At 34.8% G+C, this 23,504-nt stretch overlaps 1 protein-coding gene across 3 annotated transcripts in view; it reads left to right on the forward strand.

Annotated features, from left to right (window-relative positions):
* Positions 1–23,504, forward strand: part of BCAS3 (BCAS3 microtubule associated cell migration factor) — a 573,053-nt gene that overhangs the window by 184,055 nt on the left and 365,494 nt on the right. For all 3 annotated transcript variants that reach the window (XM_060290805.1, XM_030881822.2, XM_060290806.1), the window contains exon 14: positions 8,768–8,901. In XM_060290805.1, the coding sequence (XP_060146788.1) occupies positions 8,768–8,901 (134 nt within the window). The remainder of the gene's footprint in view (positions 1–8,767; positions 8,902–23,504) is intronic.

Consider the following 23,504-nt stretch of genomic DNA (forward strand, 5'->3'; position numbering starts at 1 on the left):
TTATCTTCCATCTAATCATTATGTGTTACATCGTTTCTGATCTCCCCTGTTAGAACCCTGAATGAAATCTGTTATATTTTCATATATACACAGTGGAATTCATGAATAATGGTGCTTTGACCACTCATTTGGCCACGCTGAACATCTGAGACTTGTAGACCTCTTTCTTGACTCCTCACTATGTATCTGTATTTCTTATACATCTCTCTATGACTGCTATGTTCTTTCTTTATTTTTTGGTGTTTTTTTTTTCCCCCATAGGGCTAGTGTTTTAACTCTCTAACTTCTCTCTTTAGCATCTTTATCTTTTTCCTCTCTTCTTTCACTGTAGATAAAATCATCAATGTTATCTTGTTTCCTCACCCTTGTTATTGTTTTGGTTCGTCTTCATTTTTATTGAACTGTAGTTATATGGTACAGATTGTACAAATCTTAAGTGTATAGCTTGGTGATTTTCTAACTATATATATATCTACACACACACACAGACACACATAAACTCCAACCAGAAAATTTTAAAGTTCTGTTTCATACATCTGTGAAGTACATCAAATGGCATTTCTTTGGAAATTCCTAAATTTCCAAATTTACCTTTCAATTTACATCTTACAGGCTTAATACATAAAATATATCTTCTAAGCAGACTGATCTGTCTACCAAAATCCTATTAACCTCAATTCGCAACGTATTTTATTATGAACTTGTAGCAATGATTGTCTGTGACATTAATTTAGTATTGCTGTGTGTGTGTGTGCGTGTGCGTTTATCTGTATCTGTGTATATAATTTTTCTTTGAGGATGGTAGCATTGTGTTGGTACGTAAGAATGTTCCCAAGGTAACTGCTTTATCTAAAAATTTTACATTTTTGCCATCCTAGTGACCTTCTGTGTTGTGATGTTACAATTAATTATATGGTGAGAAAACTCATTAATTCAATTATGGTAGAAAACCATGTTTACATAAAAATGTTTTATCACTGTTGTGCTTTGATATCCTGTGAGTGTTTTGTGTTAATATTGTTCACTAATAGTTAGCTTTATTAAAAGCGAATGTTTAAACCAAAAATAATCAACGGAAGCTTATTCTAAAATAATATGGAGACTCAGAGGATCTAAAATAGTCAAATCAATCTTGAAAAAGATGAGTAAATTTTAAAAACTGAAACTACCTAAATTTCTCATTTACTTGATAAATCTACAGTAATGTAGAAAAGATGGTTTGGGGTAAATATAGTCATAGATGGATGGAATAGAATCCAGGAATTGATCAAACACTTATGGTCACTTGATTTTAGACCAAAGTGTCACGTAATTTGTTAGGGATAGCATAGTTTTCTCAACAAATGGTGCTAGAGCACCTGGCATATCCATTTGGGAAAAAATAAACTTTTCTTTAACACCATACACAAAAATTTAACTCAAAATCAATCATAGACTTAATTTAAAACCTGAAACTATAAACCTTCAAAAAGAAAACAGAAGGATTATATTATTGTGCCAGGAGGGATAGGGGAAGGTTTCTTAGATAGGACACCAAAAAAACAAACCGTCAGATTGGTCTTCATTAAACCTTTTGGGATACATACGGTTAAGCAAATGAAGTGGGGTGCCATAAACTGGGAGAAAATATTTGAGATAAATATACACATATATAAGTTTATGTGTATTTTATAATGTAATATAAATATACTTTAAATGTATATAAAATAAAGACCAAACAGTTTAAAATGGGCAAAAGATTTGAACAATCATGTCACAAAAGAAAATATGTAAATAGCCACTTAGCACCCCAACATCACTGATCACCAAGGAACATGGCATATGTAAACCACAAGAAACCACCAAGTGCTCACTGAAGTGATTAAATTTAAAAAGAGTGGCAATACCAAATGTTGCAAAATTATGGAGTTCACGGGAAGGTAAGATGATACAGCCGCTTTGGAAAAACGTTTCCCCAGTTTCTTATACAGTTAAGTGTACATATGACCCAGCAATTCCCCTCCTAAATATTCACCTAATAGAAATGAAAACATATGTCCACAGAGAGACTTGTACTTGAATCTCCACAACAGCCAAAACCAAGAATCAACTGCTTAATGGATATATAATTGTCATATATCCATATAATGGAACACTACTCAATAATATAAATAAGTGCACGGACTACTCTTACCTGTAGTGAATAGGTGTAGCAAAATATTACATGATTCCATTACATGAAATGCTCAAGTAGGCAATATTAATTCATAATGACAGAAAGCCAATCAGTGGTAACCTGGGGCCAGGCAATGGGGAGGGGATGGACTGCAAGTGGACACAAGGGAATTTTTTCACATGTTCTCTATCTTGATTATGGTAGTAGCTGCAGAGGTATACATACTTGTCATAGTCATCAGACTGTACACTTTAAATGAGTGTGTTTTTTATAAATTACACATTAATAAAGGTTAATACAGTTTAAAAAGTATTCTGGCTTGTGACAAGAAATATATCCAGCCACTTGGAACAATAAGGATATACATAGACATTTACCACTTTTCCTCTATGTCTGTTGGATGAATAAACTGTTGAAAGTAATGAATACTAGAATATTTACCTATTGGATATGGCCAAAGATGTCTTTAGAAGCTTAACAATTTCATGATGCAAAATGAAAGGAAGAAAATAATTGTTTAAATGAAGATGTTAGGACATTTAAAGATTACAAACTTTAATAATTTTTAAGTTTCCATCTGTATAAATATTGAAGGGGAAGTATTAAATTCACAAGAGTTAATACTAAAACATACAATTATTTTATGAGTGATAATAATCTGAATTCCTGTAAAGATTTCTATATGACCCAGCATATGTCTCTTTTTGGAGAGAGTGTGAATAGCTGGTAATTTGTCTTCCAGTTCATATGTGTGTATTTGATAAAGAACCGTACAATTAGGTAGGTGTTATAAATAGTATATAGCAAAAAAGGCTTCCCTACTCATGTTTCCAAGATTTTATAGCATATGCCCAGTCAAGGTTTGCTACTCTTTAATTTTGCCTTTTGGGTTAACCAGCTGACGCCCAGTTGAAAAGACTTATGTTCTTATGAGGCCGCAAAAGCCTTAATGTTCAGTCTCCAGCTACCTCAGATTTTGGAGAACACCATGTACCATCAGCAGCTTTAGTCCCCACCCTCTAATGCTAACGCTCATCTATCAAACTTAAGGCTGAGAGTGAAGGAGAGGAAGCTTCCAGATAAACATACAGCAGCGCCTAAACAGCTAATCACTCTAGGCTTCCGCTTCCAGGCCCTATAATTAGAAGTCCTTCTTTTCCTTGTATTCCCAGATGACGCAAATGCTTTTTGTGGCTTGGCACCTCATCTGGGGCGTGGGTTTAGTTTATGGCCAGGCTAGAGTCTGGTTTAGTCTTCTGATGCTGCATAAATAGTTCTCAAGCCACAGTCTACTCTGTACAAGTCTTTCCTTTTATGTATATCTGCTTTTTAACTTGTTTTCTAGAAAAAAGGAGCTTGTCATTTCTCCCAGCAGATGTGCAAAAGAGGAAATTATAAATTAAAAGAAAGCATGTTATTGGTATAGTACTATACTTCTCTCTACTTTTTAAAAATTAAAAAAAAATTGTTTTAAAGTTTTGTCAAAAAAGTGAGCTCATTGTTGGATTATAGAAGCCACATTTGCATGGAGAAGTGGAAAAAGAAAACTTTTGAGACAGGATACACAGACAATAATAAGGATAAATTTTCAAAGGACTAATTCTCTAAAAATTTCAGTTTGTTTTGCATATTAGAAACCAAACAGATATTGATGTCAATTTGAAAAACTAGGAGTACGTTGAAAAGTTTCCATCTGTGATTATTTTTCATATGCAAAACAATAATAGTTTTGATTTGCTTAATAGGGACTACTATTTGAATGCTAATTATGAGTAAAATATTGATATGCTAATAAAAGAAACCAAGTGAAGTTTATGTTCAGTAGATGAGTAACATATAAATATAAGTTCATCACATTTGCTGTTAGAATGTTTCCACTGAATTGTTTGTCATATGCAGAAAATAATTTTGTGGGAATGTGGAATTGGAACATAGAAGTAGAATTGTGATAATACAAACTTACCATAACTAAGCAAAAAGTAGGAGTCAAATACTGTCCACAAGAAAGAACATGTCCCATCTTAGAAATTTATTGTTTGAATAACAACAACAATATGGAAATAATATTAAGTATGTCAGTGACCTCATGATGATAGCTAGGCATAGAGTGGGTGGCAGTGTTATACAAAATGTTAGAGATTTGAAGTAGATCTCAATAAATGACACTTTCATCATCTCAAATGTATTCTCTTGGAAATAGCCAAGACACTGTCATCTAATATTGCTATGTTTTAATCTAATGTAATGACTAGAGCTATACCTTATATTAGCCAATAAATAGCAAACTCAAATATACTTCATCTTCCCATATAAATGCCTATTTTATCTTTCCACAGGTGCTTAATATTCTTTCATAATCTTTTCTTTCAGCAAAGAAAAGTTTTAGGAATTAAAAAATATGATTCTGCTTCTGTTTCCCACAGAAAACAAATAAAAATTCTGGACAAAATATTAACAAACACACACAAATTTAAATATGTGTATTATAATCTCTGGAACAACTAGTAAAAACCAATAGACAAATTAAAATTGGATATGAAAAACAGTGAAATTATCCAAAAATGGGAAGGAAGCAAGAGCGGATAAATAAACAAAAATCAAAAACAAGGGTACAACTTAAAATATATAACCAACAAGGACCTATATATTGCACAGGGAACTCTGCTAGATATTCAGTAATAACTTAAATGGGAAAATAACTTGAAAAAGAATAGATACATGTATAGGTATAACTGAATGACTTTGCTGTACACCTGAAACTAACACAACATTGTGAATCAACAGTACTCCAATATAAAACAAAAATTTTAAAAAAAGGAAAAAAACCAAGGGTATAATCAGAAAAAAGGGTACAATAAAAAAATAACAAAATGATAGATGTAAATTCAACCCTACCCATAAGTCACACTAAATGTGAATGATGTACAAACAGCAATTAAAAGTCTGAGATTGGAATAAAAAACCCCAGAACTAGATCCCGATGATTGTCCAAAACACAGTCATTTTATAATATATTGATTATGAAAGCAAAATAATAAAAAAGTGTATACCATGCATATACCAATCAAAGCAAAACAGAAGTGGTGATATCAATATCAGAAAAAGTTTACTTCGGAACAAGGGAAATATTAGGGTTAAAATGGGACATTATGATAAAAGAGGTAATTCACCAAGAACTCATAATAATCCTAAGTGTGTATGGACTTAAAAAAAAGTAGGTCTGGGGCTTCCCTGGTGGCACAGTGGTTAAGAATCTGCCTGCCAATGCAGGGGACACAAGTTTGAGCCCTGGTCCGGGAAGATCCCACGTGCCGCGGAGCAACTAAGCCTGTGCGCCACAACTACTGAGCCTGTGCTCTAGAGCCCACGAGCCACAACTACTGAGCCCACGTGCCACAACTACTGAAGCCTGCATGCCTAGAGCCTAGTGCTCCACAACAAGAGAAGCCACCACGATGAGAAGCCCACGCACCACAACCACGAGTAGCCCCCGCTCACTGCAACTAGAAAAAGCCTGCGCTCAGCAACAAAGACCCAACACAGCCATAAATAAATAAATAAGTAAATTTATATTAAAAAAAAAAAGGTCTGGTATTTAGGGAGCTTATATAACTGGGAAAAAAGCATATTTATGATTATGCTTGGAGATGTTGACTTCTACACAGTAATAGAACACGAAAGCAGGCAATCAATAAGTAAGGATGTTGAAGATCCAAATAACACTATCAATTAAATTAAATTGACACTGATAAGACACACCAGGTGTTCAAGTGTACATTGAACAGTTACCAAGATATATCATTCTGAGACATAAAACTAATTTCTTGTCGTAATGGAATTAAACTAGAAATCAATATATGAATGATACCTGGAAGATACCCAAACATTTGGAAACTAAAAAACATATCTTCCTGACACAGTAATCTAAGCTTCAACCTTAAGAAACTTGAAAAAAGAAAGAGGAAATATAACTAAAGCAAGTAAAATGAAGGATATAGTAGTAGAAGTTCTTTATAGCAAAAGGAGGAAGATAAGAGAAATCAGTGAAATGGAGAAGAGAAAACCAATGACACCAAAATGGTTTCCTTGAAAAGATCTAGCTAGACTGTCAAGAAAAGAAGAGAAAGGACACAAATTTTCGGTTATCGTGAATGAAAAAGTGTGCTAAAGACCTTACAGACGGTATCCTTGAGTTATAGAGAGTAATTCCTCCAAGAAGAAAAATTACATTTTACATTTTAAATTAACAAAATTTAAATTAAAGAGAAATTAAATTATTATAAATATCTAAAAATCTTCACACACACACACAAAGGCCCAAATAGTTTTACTGGCAAATTCTACTGGAAATTTATTTAAGTATTTCTTCTAGAAAATAAAAGGAACATTCTGCAACAAGACCAGCTTTACCCTGATACCAGAAATAGACGAACACATTATTAGAAAAGAAAACTACAAATCAATATCCCTCAGGAACACAGTCACGAAAATCTTCAACAAAATTTTAGCTAATTCAATGCAGCAGCATATAATAAAGGATTTTGACCAAGTGGAGTTTATCCCAGGAATGCAAGATTGTTCCACATTTGATAACTTTTCATTATTAAAAGTTACCATATTAATTGACCAAAGAAGAAAAACCAGGTAATCATCTCATAGGTGCAGAAAAGCACTAGAAAAATTTGACATCTGTTCATTATTTAAAACTCTCGACAAATTACAAGTAGAAAGGAATGTCCTTAAGTTGATACAGGGCATTTACAAAAAATCTACAGCTGGCATCATACTTAAAGATTGAATACTTTCTCCTAAAATATGAAACAAGGCATGAATATTGCTTCTCACCATTCCTGTTTACCTCAGCAAATGTAGTAAGTCAAGAAAAAGAAAAAAAAGGAGTACGGTTTGGAAAGGAAAAAAATCAAACTATGTCTATTCACATACTATATGTTTGGAAAGAAAATTCCATGTAATCTACATAAAAACTTCTAGAATTGGCAGACTATATAGGTATGCACACATGTATATATAAATGTCAATTATATCTCTATATACTAACAAGGAAAAATTGATAATTGAAATAGAGTACCATTTATAGTAGCTCTAAGAAAATATATTTGTAATCAATGTGCTGAACAAGAAAAAAAAAAGTCAGAGAACACACATATCAAGAAAATGAGGTGCTGGGGCTTCCCTGGTGGTGCAGTGGTTAAGAATTCGCCTGCCAATGCAGGGGACATGGGTTCGAGTCCTGGTCTGGGAAGATCCCACATGCCATGGAGCAATGAAGCCCGTGCACCACAACTACTGAGCCTGCGTTCTAGAGCCTGCGAGCCACAACTACTGAACCCACATGCCACAACTACTGAAGCTTACATGCCTAGAGCCCGTGCTCTGTAACAAGAGAAGCCACTGCAATGAGAAGCCTGCATACCTCAACGAAGAGTGGCTCCTGCTTGCCACAACTAGAGAAAGCCCATGCACAGCAACAAAGACCCAACACAGCCAAAAATAAATAAAATAAATTTTTTAAAAATTAGAGAAATATGAGGTGTTCATATATCAGAAAAATCAATATTGTTAAGATGTCCATTATCGCCATTGTAGATATCAAAAAGCTGAATCGGTGTTTGGAAAGGCAAAGGAATTGGAATAGCTAAAACAATCTGGAAAAAGGTCAGAAAACGAGGACTTGCTTTACTTGATTTCAAAGTTTCCCTCAAAGTTACCGTAAATTAAGAAAGTGTGGTATTAATGAAAGTATAAACATAGAAATCAATGCAACAGAGTAGAACTTCCGGAAAAAGAACTACACAAATATAGCCAGTTGATCTTTGGCATGTTGACAGTGGATTTAGAGTAGATTAAACATTTAATGGATAAAGAATAGTCTCTTCAAGTAATCCTGCTGAAACAATTGGACATTATTTGCAAAAAATTTAATTTGTCTTATACCTCACACTTTATACAAAAATTAACGCAAAATGGATGATAGACCTAAAGGTTAAATACAAAACTGAGAAATTGGACAGGAAAACAAAATTTTTGTGACCTTGTGTTGGGCACAGAATTCTTAGCTATGACATCTCATCAAAATTTGCTTTGTGAAAGACACTTGGGAATTTAGGTAAATATTATGCTAGAGTAGAAACAAGTTTTAAACTGGTGAATTGAGTAGGATATTACTAGTTGTAGTAGTAGATAAATTGGAACTTATAATTCAGGTTTTGAGAAATGGAAAAAGTGGAAGTGGGTTTAATTCCATGGAGGAAAGTCTTTTGCATTCTTTGTTATCAGATTTGCTATCTGAAAATGCTTGTGAACTCTGTAAATTCAGGCATTTAAACTTTTCTCTACCAGTTATATGAGAACATCACAAAACCTGGATATGTAGTATGTCACTATGCTTGTATACTGATGTGGTGCTAGGTTTTGTATTCCCGTAGGAAAAAGACCCTGCATTTTAATTTTTTTATTTTGGGAAGTTTCTTATATATTTAGTCATTTTTTTCCCTTTGGTAATATTTTAAATCATGATTAATGCTTTGTGAAAATATTTCATCCACATACATAATGGTTTATATTTTTACCCTTTTTTGGTGTGTCCTTTAGGAATGCTTCTAGTCACGACAGATACCCTTGGCCATGACTTCCATGTCTTCCAAATTTTGACTCATCCTTGGTCCTCATCACAAAGTGCTGTCCATCATCTGTATACTCTTCACAGGGGAGAAACTGAAGCCAAAGTAAGTTTTATATTTTTCAGAAGATGTTTTCTTTGTGTAATATGACACCTAATCCAGCTGGTTATTTGTATCATATAGGAGCTTAACGTTAATGTTAGTGAGTTCATATTGTTCTTTGGACTGGGTCAGATAATTAAGAGTTTTTATCCTATTTTGATCCAGTAAATATATAAGCAGTAGGTAAACAATTCAATGAATGTTGATAAGACAGAAGTTCCATTTATCCTTCTCCCCCTACCATAATACCATTTCTAGCCTCAGAGGAAACGCTGTCATCCATATGATAGCCATCTCTCCAGACCTTCTCCTAGGCATTTTGATTCTATACATGCATACATACACACACACATACATGTAAATACATACATATTCACATATACCAGAAAATAATCGAGTTTTATAATGTATATAACTTATATGCATAATATTCAGTGGTATGCTGGAGCCAGCTCACAGTTGCTAGTGAGGATCAGTTATGCACATCTAGCCCCAGTTCTGGATGTAGTGACATTATATTGGTAGATTGAAATCATCCACGTTAGGAGTGGTTACACAATGGAAATCAGCAACACTAAAAATCAGGGCTGTTTTTTCTTTAGGGAGCCAGTTTTTAACATTTACTAGCACATCACTGCTCACATATGCATGCGCGTGCATGCGCACGCACACGCATACACACACATCCATATATATAATTTAATGAGCATTTGAATTAAGCACCATGCCGAGTGTATTACATGTATTTAATACTCTTAGTATCACTTGGTAGATACTGAGATGCTTTTTAATAGCCTTAAATCCCAAATACTCTTTCACAGAGCCTGTGGGTATGCATATACCAGTACACTTCTGTATATAGTTTATTCTGAAAGATAGCTCATTGACCCAGCAACATTTATTGACTAGTCCATTCTTTCCCAGTAGTCTAAAATGTTGTTTTTCATGACTTTGCATTAAATTTTCTATAATAGAATGAAACATCTTTAATATATATAAACCTATGATTTATAATGATACTTAAAAACAAGGTATTGGACATTACTGTATGTTGCTTGTTTGCAAACTCATTATTCTAAAAATTGATAATTAAAGAGAAAGTACCCTGCCTTTCTTGTATCAATTTAATAAGATGACCAAGTAGTTGATGAGGGAAGGTTTTTCCTTATTGAAGCATTTCAGAATAAAAGATGTTGGAAATTAGACTTATTTTGTTCGTCATTTTATAATATATACATTATGGTATGCACCTGAAACTAATGTCACTGTCAGTTGTACCTCAGTTTTTAAAAAACGTAGAAATATAAGAATCACTGTGTTGCTATTTCTAATGAAACAATGTACCTAGGCAACAAACATCTCTGTGGTTTTGGCTAATGAGTCTTAATGTTAGCAATGTGGATCAGTCCTACCTATATCATGTGCTTCCCAATATGATGTAATTAGGATGTATACGACATCATCTATGAAATTAAACCTGAATTTAATTCAGCCACTAGATACAATGAGCACTTCTTAAAAAAAAATTATTTATTTATTTATACAGCAGGTTCTTATTATCTATTTGATACATATTAGTGTATATATGTCAATACCAATCTCCCAATTCATCCCACCACCACCCCATCCCACTTTCTCCCCTTGGTGTCCATACGTTCATTCTCTACATCTGTGTCTCTATTTCTGCCTTGCAAACCGGCTAATTAATTTTGTTAATTAGCACATTAAACAAAATACATAGATAGAGGGACAAGTTAAATACCATGAGAGTGCAACTAGTGAAATCTAAAATGTGGGAAGTTCATTACAAAAACCAGGCTGTGTGGCAGGGCTTAGAAGTAATTTTAGAGAATAATATCTAAGTAGAAGGTGTGGACCTTGTTTGAACCCTGTTTCATACAAATCAAGTATGAAAATACATTTTTCATACAAATGGTGAGATTTGAACATTTGGCTTAGTAGATACCATTAAGGAATTTAATATCCTTATTTTTTTGTGATTCATACAAGAGTGTGGAATTTGCTTTAAAATAATCTAGACATAAGGGAGTGTTGGTTAGATAAAAGAACAAATACATGACAAGTAGGGATGTGGTTATATTGATTACAAGAGTCTTAAAAGACATATCAATTTACCAACTAAATTCAATATGTGAACTTTGTTTAGAGGCTGATTTAAACAAGGTATAAAAAAGACATTTTTGAGACAGAGAAAATTGACCTTGAACTGGGAGTTACATGATTTTAACCAGTTTATTTTGCTGGATCTGTAATTGTGTTACTTTTTTTTTTAAAGCCCTAATCTGTTAGGCATATAACCTGAAGTCATGCTGAAGTAGTTATTGTTGAAACGATATGATATGATATCTCTAGTTTGCCTTTGAATATTCTGGTAAAACAAAACAAACTAAGAGATAGATTGAACACAATATGCAAAGCTGGGTGATGCTGATATTGGTGGTTCATTAAAGCAATCTCTGCACTTAGTGTATATCAGGAAATTCTTCTAGGGAATTCCCTGGCGGTTCAGTAGTTAGGACTCAGCACTTTCACCACGGGGGGATTGGGTTCGATCCCTGGTTGGGGAACTAAGATTCCATAAGTTGTGCAGCGTGGCCAAAAAACAAAATAATTCCTCAAATAGAAAGTAAAAATAAATCAGTACCTTTTACCAACTTTATGCTGTTTTACTTACTTTAGCAGATTTATTGTTCATTTTCAAAAACTTTCCCAGCTATTCTTTGGCATTTTCTCATTGAAATGCATTTTAGAGTAACCCTATTGAGTTATATAAAGAATATTTTGAAGTTTTTTATTTGGATTGCATTGAAATTACATTTTAATACAGTTAGAATTCACATCATTAAATGTAGAATTTTTGCATCCAATGTTATTTTATGCTGAGGTATCATAAACTATAGATTGTTTTGTATTAGATTTGTAATTTGTATCTTCCTGCTTTGCTAGACTCTACTGTAAGACCCAATACTTCTTCTGTACCATTTTCTTGGATTTTATAAGTAGAACATACTTTCTGACAATTATGATAACTTTTGACTGTTTTCAATTTTATTTTTCTTGTTACATTAGGTCAGAACTCTAAAACAATGTATACCTATACAAGTGATAGTTGTAGTCTTTTCTTTGTTAATAATACCTCCTTTTTTTTACTTTCTTATTTTGCTGTACTGCTAGCTTCTGTTTTTACTCCAATACCATGATGTTTTTATTACTTTAGCTTTATAATATAGTTTGAAATCAAGAAACTTGATGCTTCCAACTTTGTTCTTCTTTGTCATGATCACTTTTGTTATTTGGGGTCTTTGGTAGTTCCTACAAATTTTAGGATTTTTTGTTCTAGTTCTGTGAAAAATGCCATTTGAATTTTGATAGAGATTGCATTGGATCTGTAGATTGCTTTGGGTAGTATGGACATTTTAACAGTACTCTTCTAATTCATGAGCATGGATTATTTTTTCATTTATTTGTGTCTTCAGTTTGTTTCATCAATGTCTTATAGTTTGCAGTGTGCAGGTCTTTTACCTCATTGGTTAAATTTTCCTACGTATTTTATTCTTTTTGATGCAATTGTAAATGGGATTACTTTCTTAATTTCTCTTTCTGATAGTTTGTTATTAGTGTGAAGAACCAGAACTGATTTTGTATCCTGTAGTTTTACTGAATTTGTTTATTAGTTTTATCAGTTTTTTGGTGTAGTGTTTAGGGTTTTTGTATATATAAGATCATGTCATCTTCAAATAGAGACAGTTTTATTTCTTCCATTCCAGTTTGAATGCCTTTTATTTGTTTATTTTTTTCTTGCCTAAGCGCTCTGGCTAGTACTTCCAGTACTGTGTTTAATAAAAGAATCACAAATGGGCACCCTTGTCTTGCTCCACATCTTAAAACAAAAACTTTCAGCTTTTCACCATTGAGTATGATGTTAGGTGTGGGCTTGTCATATATGGCCTTTATTATGTTGAGGTACATTCTCTCTATACCCACGTTATTGAGTTTTTATTATGAATGGATGTTGAATTGTGTCAAATGTTTTTTCTGCATCTATTGGGATGATCATATTTCATTTTGTTAATGTGGTGTGTGTCTCAGCACCTAGATGCAGACTGATAGGAAGCTGGCAGTGGTCTTTAAAGTACGCAAATGTACTTCTTTCAGGGGAAGATTGGGAGAAGGACATTTTAGTCTGCTGCCTCTATGCTGTGCCCTGGGCGGATAGCGGGTTAAGGGAAGTCAGTTAAAACTATGTAAATATCCCATTCCTCATCAAGCTTTGTATTACTTCTTTTATTTACATATATCATTTGATTGAATAGATTCTTTATTAAATGAGTTACAGTCATTCAATAATTATTTTAATACTCAAAATATCCCAGATTTGACCAGTTGGAGCCTATTAGCTTGACATCTATGTACTTTTGACCTATCTCCATTATTCTTTGACATTGTCCTTAACTTTCTGGTACAATGAACTTGCTTACTCTTATTTAGTAACCATTTGTTTTTGTTTCTTTTGCATGGAAGTTTTTAATTAGGTGAGCATTTTAGGTAAAAATTTACTATTTCTACATGCTGCTGGGCACATTTTATTTCTTTTTAAAAAATTTTTTTTCGTTGAAGTATGGTTGATGTACAATATTATATGTTACAACACAGTGATTCACAATTTTTGAAGATTATGTTCCATTTATAGTTACTAAAAATACTGGGTATATTCTCTGTGTTGTACAATACAGGGCACATTTTATTTCTTAACTCTGGTTTTTTAATCCCTGTCTTGCCCTCCCTACTTACTGATATGCTGTACCTCAGCTACAATCTACTAGAATTATTTTAAGCACCCACACCTTTAAAAAAAATTTACACCTATTTTTGATACCTCTTTTGCATTAGAATTATTTGTCACTTAATTTACCTTTACATCCAACCGGAAATAGAGATCTTGCTTAAGCTTCTTGGTGTCTCTCATCTGTAGAACAGTGCCCTGCACATGGACAAACGTTTGTAGGTAATCATGTTTGCTAGTGACAATGCTATTCCTGTTTAACAGGTAGGAAAACCAAATAGACATTATTAAAATTATGTTGTTCTATTTCACACCCTGTAATTTAGGAGACTGGAAATTTTAAACATCAAACATCAAGATCTAAGGAAACTCAATTAATGACCATAAAATTAATTTTTATAAACTTCTACTGAAAGTAATTTTGAAATGATATATAAAATTTAACACCGATGTTGAAATCTGTATGGCAAGTGATCTATCTGTCTTTGAGTATTTTAAAATCATGTCCTTCTGGAATCTTCCAAGGATTCTGAGGGCACTTTCATCAGGCAAGAAAAAAAATCAAATATGTGGATCTAATTATGTTGAATTAACTTGTTTTGTGATCTGTGACTTAGGATATCCTCTGCATCTGACAGTAATTTTCCTCATAAAGTACATATGCAGTTAGAAAAATATTCTTAGTTTTCATCAATGAAGTTGTATATAGTAAGACCTTACAATATTTAAAAAATATACTTCTGTAAAGTCTTACTGAAGCAGACACAAGTAGTTTTTGTACTTAACATGCTAATTTTGATAAATGGTAAACTTGCTTTTGAAACCTCTGCATACGTGTTACTTTTACTTTATCAGAGCAGTTCTGCAAAATGGTATGATTAGTATGTTTAATACTCAAGGGGGAAAGTATCTAGCTATTTAATATTATTAATTGATAGTAGCTGATGATCAGTTCAGGAAAAAAGAGTCCATGATGCAGGAAGGGGGAACCCAGATGGAGCCTAGTAGACTCCCTTTGTTGATGAGAGTCCAGGGAGACAAAGATCATCGAGTTCTCAGGACAGAGCACCAGAGAGATGAAAGCTGCAAAGAAAGAACCCCTGAGATCTGCAGAGAAATCTGCAGCCACAGGAAGGATGACATCATACTAGTAAGGAAGAAGTAAAATTATGTTTATTTAAAGATGACGTGTAGAAAATCTAATGGATACTACAAAAAAGTTAGAACTAATAAGTGATTTTAACAAGACTTCAGGGTACTACATACTAGGAAAAAATAATTGGTGATTTTAAAAAAATTAGTTAAAATTTTAAAATAGTGACTATACCATGTGCAAGACTATATTCTAAAACTATAAAACATTGCTGAGAGTAAAGACCTGAATAAATAAAAGAGTTAAACCATATTCTTGGGCTGGAATACTTAATATTATTAGAATATCATTTCTGTCCAAACTGATCTATATATTCATTGAAATCTCCATCAGAATCCCAGCAGGATTTTTTAAAAAATTTTTGGATAGATATTGACAAGCTAGTTCTCAAATTCATATGGAAGTACATAGGACTTATACTGGGCAAAATAATATTGAAAAAGAAAGACAAAGTTGGAGGGTTACCACTACCTGATAATAAGACTTATTAAAGCTAAATAACATTCAGGAACATTTCCATACATATGTACAATTGATTTTTGACAAAGGTGCAAAGTGGAGACAAGTTAGTCAACAATGGTAATAGACTGTCTGTCTGGGTATTGATGTGCCAAAAAAAAAAAAGTGTTAATCCATATCTCATCCCATATATAAAAATAAACTGAAATTGGATCACATTTAAATATAAAATCTACAATTATAAAGCTTTTAGAAGAAAACATAGGAGGAACCCTTTGGATTAGATACAAGTTGTCTGGTATCTACAACACATTTTAAGGAACTCTCAAAAAGTCAATGAGTGGAGGAACTCGATCTTCCGCACAGTGCTGTTGGGAATGTACAATGGTGCTGCCACTCTGGAAAATAGTTTGGCAGTTTATGAAAATCTTAACATAAGCTTGCCATTCCACCCAGCAACCTCAGTTACAGGCAGTCCACAACATTAAATTCACATTGTTCTGGACGATATACAAATTTACTCCACATTTCTTTCCTGTGGTAGTCATAACAAATTACCTTAAAATAACAGAACAAAACCAAATTGCCTTAAAATAACAGAAATTTATTTTTTCACAGTCCTGGAAGGCAAAGGTCCAAAATCAAGGTGCTGGTGAGGCTGCACTCCCTCTAGAATTCTAACAAAGATCTGTTCTTTGCCTTTTCCAGCTTCTGGTGACCCTCAGCATTTCTTGCCTTTTGGCTGCGTCACTCCAGTATCTGCCTCTATGGTCTCATTTCCTCCTCCTCTTCTCTTTGTCCTTTCCTCCTTGTATCTTATAAGGGTACCTGTGATTCCTTTTAATGTCAACACTGATAATCCAGGATAACTTCTCCAGATTTAGAAATCAATCACATATTTTGTCATATAATGTAATAGTCACTCTTTGGGTCTATAATGTACTGTATGTAGGTTCCAGGGATTAGGATCTGGATGTGTCTTTTTTAGAGCCACTCTTTGCCTCACTACAGTCCACCCTCTGACCCTTCAAATTCAGGATTACTTCATGTGTAAAATGTATTTACTCCATACAAACATCCCTGAAGATCTCAGCACATTACAACATCTCCTCTAACTCTAAAATTTCTTTAAAATATCATCAGCTCCAAAGTTCAGATCTCCTCATCAAAATCATACAAATCAGGTATGGTTGAGACTCTGCGTATGATCCATTCTGGAGCAAAATTCCTCTCAATCTGTGTAGAAGGAGAGGATACAGAGAGAATGAGGCAGAAAAAAAAAAAAAGAAGAAGAAATAAAGATGGAAAACTTTCCAAATTTATTGAAAAAAAATATTGAATATGACAAAACACAAGTTTAACAAAAATGTCATAGTAAACTTTCTGCAAACCAAAGCAAATCTTGAAAGTAGCCAGCGGAAAATAACACATTACATACAGAGAAATAACATTTGAACAAACTGTTGACTTCTCATCAGAAACTATGGAAGTCAGAAGGCAGTGGAATAACATGTTTACAGGACTGAGAGAAAAAAGTACTGGTAATCAAAAATTCTCCATCCAGCAAAAGTATCATTTAAGAATGAAGGAGTGAGCAATAAACCTTGCACATCCACACTAGAAATCATGTACAGGGAAATGATACCAGAGCAAACTTAGATATCTTGGAAGTAATGAAGTATGTGAGAAATGATCAATTTCTTATTAGAGAGCATTTTTTCTCTCTTTCTTTTAATTCATTTAAAATATGTAGGAATGTTAAAATTTTAAATTTAATGTTAAAATAATTTTTATATGTAAGAAATTTTAACATTTTCTCAGGTTTATATTGTATACATGTAATGCATATAACTGTAGCATAATGGACCATTGGTGCTTTGTGGGAGCAAGGAACTATTACTATTTCAAGGTTCAATGTGCTACACCTAAAAAGACAAAACTTCATATAAAATGGAATTCTAAAAAATGTTCAATTAATTCAAAAGTAGGCAGAAAGGGAGGAGCAGAGGCACAAGAAACAGAGGGGATAAACAGAAAACAACATTAAATGGTACATCAAAGTTGAATCATATAAATAAGTATATTAAATTTTAATATATTCCAATCTAAAGAACTTCAAACTAAAGGAACAAGTTATCTATTAAAGATTTTCTTTGAATCTTTAATATGATGGTAGTAAAAGCATGTTAAAAGGTATGTCATGCAAATAATAAACATAAGAATATTAAAGATTTGACTATATTAATATCAAGTAAAATAGAGGTTAAGACAAAGACTGTTACCAGAGCTATTTCATAATGTTCGAGTCAAATTATCAGGAGGATTTCAATGTCTATGCACCTAAAACTGAGTTTAATAACACTTTCTCAACATTTGATAGAACAAATAAGGAAAAAAGGGCAAATATCTGAGCAATCCTGTCAACTATGTTGTCCTAATAGATAAGTTCAGCAACTAACCCCAGCACCTGTAGTATATTTATGCTTTTAAATTATGACGTCGTGTATACTTTGAGTGATATGAAACAATGGATAATAGATGGGGCAAAGATTTATAATTGATGGATTTAGATGGAAATCACTGTACAAGGCAGGGCAAAAAGCAGGCCTGATCAGTGGCTTGATTCCAGTCATTCTCATCAGTGGGTGGATTCTTACCTTGGGCATTAGTGACCCAGATTCTTCAGTTACCAGCCATGATTTGCTTGCACAGCTCATGGCCCTACAACAGGGACATCTGCAATCTGCCAGTATGTAGTCTACTTCATGGCAAACAGACCATTGGCAAGGCCATCGGCAGATGACAAGTTTCGGTATAAATATAACAGTTCTAGTCCTTTGGAGTAGGAGTTTTCTTTAAAAGGCCAGATTGTAAAATAACTCTGCATTCTACATGTATTACCTCTGTCATTGTAGTGCAAAAACATCCATAGATAATACATTAATGAATGGGCATGATTGGTCCACAGTTATAGTGACCCCTCAAAGTAGAGGCGACAGCTTTCCTTTATCCTGCTGTGTTGACTGGTACTTAGATTTGTCCATCCACAGTTTTTGTTGGTGCTGTGCAGCTGCCCTGGGCCAGCGGACACCATCACTTTTTATTTTAGCCAAACCATCAATCAGGCATTTAAAGGAAACTCTGTGATTCAGGGGCTTATAGAACCAGTGGCATTGCTTCAAGCAGTAGAGTGGGTGATAAAGTAGTGGTAAAAACAAGGTGCTCCTAGGGCCATTCTGGAACATATTCTGGAATATACCATTCCCACTTGACTAGCAAGCCCTGTCGGGCCCTTCCCACCGTGCTCATCATCAGATTTGAGTTGACTCATCCCAGTGTGGGTCTGGAAAATCACACAGCCTCCATGGGTCAGTTCAGTTACAAGAACCTGGTAGCAGGTTAGTAGCTGCCAACTAAAAAAAGGGAGCGTACTTGGTTGCTGGATCAGGCAGGTGGCGATGTTGTACTGGGATAACACCGCTGTGAACTTCAGCAGCCATTAAGTCTCTACCTCAACTTTTTCCTACTGGGATTCTGTTGTTTCTATTACATAACATGGGAAGGAACTGGAAGCCTAGTAGGTGAGCTGTTGTGGGCTTGTCGCATTGTCACCTCGATCTGCATGGCAGAGGATACCCCCTGACTTAAAACCATGTAAGTACAATCAATTAAGCCATTAATACTAGTTATACATTTATCAACATAAACGACAACAATAGTACACCCGCAAGGTCATCTTAGCTCCTCTTCCCTACTGTGAACTGTGCTTACACTTCGTTCCAGGGTATTTTTCCTCCTACGAGGGCATGGGCTGTTTCCCCCTACACAAGAACATGGACGAATGTGTTTAAGGTGCACATGCCAGTTTTTCCAGTGACGGCTGCCAGGGGATCTCATTATCCCCTGTCCTGGTGGCAGGGGAGGCTAGTCTGTAGACACTATGGGGGCAGCCAGGAGCGTTAGCCGTTTTTCCTCACTTGGCCAAGTGTTGGTGCCAGTTATTTCCCGATGAGCAGTGGTGCTGCTCACCGGCTTCCAGCGAGCGTCCAGGCATCACAGCCCCTTTCTGCCCCCACTGCCACGGTTCACACTGCACTCCTTGGCATTTTGGGCCACCCATCATCCTTGTCTCCACTCAAGTTCAGGCTGCAGCAGGAGCCGGCTGCACTAGCACTGCTGGCTCTGTGGTGTTTACAAAGTGTCACATTCGCTTTTTTTGTTGTTTAGATTTTTATTGAAATAATTATAGGTTCATAGGCACTTGTAAGAAATTGTACTTTTAGATTTTTATTGAAATAATCATAGGTTCATAGGCACTTTTAAGAAATTGTACTAAGAGATCCCATGTACACTTTACCCAGTTTATCCCAATGGTAACATTTTGAAAAACTAGAGTATATGGCAACCAGCATATTGACATGGGCGCAATGCACTGATTTTTTCAGATTTTACCAGATGTGCTTGTGTGTGTGTGTTTGTGTATGTGTGTGTGTTTAGGTGTTTATAATTTAATCACGTGTCAGTTTGTGTATCCACCACTGCTGTCAAGATACTGGACAGTTCCCTCATGTTACCCTTTTATAAGTAACCTAACTTTTACAGTTTGTTTAAACATCCACCCAGACTATTTACAGTTTGGGGATATTATGAGCATGTTACGTGAGCATAGTTTTCATTTCTCTGGCATAGATGCCCAAGAGTTCAGCATGCTGTTTATTTGATAGCTCATTTTCAAATTTCTAGCAACTAGAAGAGTGCAAAACATGTAATAGGGTTCCCATGAATGCATTATTGGATAAATAAATGAATCTGAAGAATTGATATGGGGAGGGAGTAGACAGATGAGATAGAGGGTGTGTGTGGATTATCTGTCTTTACCACATCTCCATTCTAAGCATCTTATTCTCAAGCAAACTTATTGCCATTAACATAACCTCATCTGAAGGCTAGGACCTTGGCTAGTTAGTTTTTGTGATATGGGACTTGTCTTTACGGTTTTAATTGCCATTCTTACAGGCTTGTGAAAGAATAAGTACTCCGGGATTTGAGACTTTTTATCCAAGTACTCTCTGCTTTCGGGTTTTCTTTCTTTTTAAAAGAGAGTTGGAAAGGGAATTAGTAATTGAATCATTAGGCATGTATTTGCCTACAGAACCAAAAACAATGGTTTAAAAAAAAAACAACCCAGGGTTTATTTTTCTCACTTTACAAGAAGGCTGCTGCCAGTTTTGGTACAGTGTCTCAGTGACTTTTTTTGTTCTTTTTCTTGTGATCGCTTTATAATTGCCACTCCAGTGGGCATCATTTCTGAATTCAAAGCAGTAAGGTGAATTCAAGGAGTAAGGACAGCTTCAGTGATGTTAATTCCTTTTGTCAAGAAAGTGGATACTTTTCAACACCTGCTGTAAGAGAGGCTTTGGGAAGCACATAGGAAGTATCTGTAGTGGTGGCAGGTGAGGGAGTGAAGGTTGGAGGCTGGGTGTTCTATTTGCCATCCACTAGTTACATCTGTACAACCACAAATCAAGGTATAGAACATTTTCATTATCTCAGAAAGTTTCCTCCTGCCCTTTTCAGTCAGTCTTCTGCCCCACTCACACCCTAGGAAATCATTGCCATTACTTCATTTTTAAAAAAGAGTATCTTTTATGTAATTTCTAAGGTTTGGTGTGGGGCTGGGGGACTGCTATTTCTGGTAAGTTTATTTTTTTTTCTAGCTCCATATTAAAGACTTCAGGCCAGTATCAGAGTCATTATCTGAGTTCTAAAACTGCAGATTTCTTGGTCACGTCTCCCCCAAGACCTCCCAACACCTCCTGAATCGTAATTCTGAAGGTGGGACCAAAAGATCTGTATTTCCTACAAATAATCTAGGTGCTTCTTAGTCTACTAAAAGTTAGAGAATCTCTGCTTTAGATTTTAGTATGTTAAAATAACAGTGAATTTTAAAATTGCTATTATTAGTTAATTGGGATTGGGGGTAAATTTGCGGCATAAATTTGGAGGCTTGTGCGATGCTCATTTCTGTATCTTAGATGCTTAAATGTAGTAACACTTAATTCTAGTGCTCAATTACTCTTGTTTTATATGTAATTTGAATTCAGCCTGTTCTGTGAATGAAATATACACTCGAGGTTTTTTTTTTTTTTTTTTGGTTGTTTGTTTTGATAAAATGTTGGACGTAATTATGCCATATATGTCTGCTATATTAGATTTTGGTTGCCCCAAATATTGTTTGGATGAGTAAATCAATGAAATTGATTTAGATTGCTGAAAAAAATACTTGTATAAACTAGAATTACTGACATATAGCTGCAGTATGTTTTAAGGAACAAATACTTCAGCTTTCTACAGGCCTAATTGGTTTCTCATAGCCAAATTTTACATCATTACAATAAGAAGCAAGTGTGAGATGTTATAAATATGCCAAATAATACATTTAAAGAGCAATAAATTATATAACCGAATAGAAATTTGCAAAACATTTAATTAAGCACTCTGTATTTCTTATTTATATCTCATTAGTTAAGAATTCTGACATTTGCTTATTTAAAAGCTCCAAATTGATAATAATGAGTGTCCTAATGAGGGTTCCCAGTCTTTCTTATTTTTAATAATGTATGAAAAACCACCCAACTTGTTTGATAACAGGAACAGTTGTATCATTTTGCATTTTGTGGATAGGCAACTTGTTATCCTTCGTAATGTTATTTAAAGGATTAAACTTTCTCTAGTTTCTTGACAGCTGATGTGTTTAGCAACTCTTCTCTGCTCGTTTATGTATCCTGATGTGTCTTTAAGGTCACAGAGCAGAATTACTTCTCTAATAGCAGTTTTCTAAGTAAGCTTTTAGGTAGAATTCTGTCTTCTTGCCTTGATACTGTTTGTTAGTACCACCTCATATCAGAAGTATTCTTAAAATGAAATTAGGAAACTTCTTTTCATTGACAGACCAGGAAGTCATCTTGATTATAAGTGTTTTGGAAAAAGGTTTTAGATGACATGGTTTAGTTCCGCTGTGGGTGGAACATAAGTTACTCAGTAAGCCTAAAGATAGTTTTCTTTAGATGTTTGATTCTGGCTTGTGTTAATGCATTTGATACTATAATATTAAATTTGTCTGGTACTGTGTTTCTTTTCTCTTGCTTCTGCTGTTTACACTTTTCTTTGTCCTACCCCTTCCTTTTCTCCTGCTTTTCTGTAAGTCGTTTAGCTGAAAGTCAGTGTAAGTGAAGTAGAGAGGTAAAGCACTTGAGGAATGACTTTTTATTCGTAATTCTAGAATTGCTGGGAGTTAAATTTCTCAGTGTAAAGAATCAGGAGATTCTTTAATTATAACATTAATGTGTCATTTGGATGTGTCACAGTAATTGAAATGGGCAGGCATGGGGCTCAGTTTGGGGTTTATCCATGTATTGATAATTTTGGTCTGTCAATTGTCTAGCAATTAAATATCCTGTTTTGATGTAAGACTAAAATTTCTTTTTTATTTCAAAGATTCCAGGCTCTTGTACTTTGATGAATACGTATAGCTTTTGCTTGTAGAATATTTCTGAAGTATTAGTCAAGATTTTAAGCAGAATTTCGGCTTATTTGAAGATTTAATACACTGAAAATCGGCTTCTTTGACTGCTTGAGGAGTTTTACTCACAAGTTTTAAATCCTATTCACAAACATCTTATCTTATTTTACTATACTTTTTTGTCTGGGTTATGTATTTATTTTTATTTATTTTTTTTTTGCGGTACGCCGGCCTCTCACTGTTGTGCCCTCTCCTATTGCGGAGCACAGGCTCCGGACGCGCAGGCTCAGCGGCCGTGGCTCATGGGCCCAGCCGCTCCGCGGCATGTGGGATCTTCCCGGACAGGGGCACGAATCTGCGCCTCCTGCATCGGCAGGCGGACTCCCAACCACTGCGCCACCAGGGAAGCCCTTAGCTGTCTTTTTTAAGTATAAAAGTAAACAGACTTTTTTTTTTCCTTTGCGGTACGCGGGCCTCTCACTGTTGTGGCCTCTCCCGTTGCGGAGCACAGGCTCCGGATGCGCATGCCCAGCGGCCGTGGCTCACGGGCCTAGTCGCTCCGCGGCATGTGGGATCTTCCCAGACCGGGACACGAATCCGTGTCCTCTGCATCGGCAGGCGGACTCTCAACCACTGTGCCACCAGGGAAGCCCTACAGAGACATTTTT

The sequence above is a fragment of the Globicephala melas genome, chromosome 20 (assembly GCF_963455315.2).
Source record: "Globicephala melas chromosome 20, mGloMel1.2, whole genome shotgun sequence".
Taxonomy (NCBI): Eukaryota; Metazoa; Chordata; class Mammalia; order Artiodactyla; family Delphinidae; genus Globicephala; species Globicephala melas.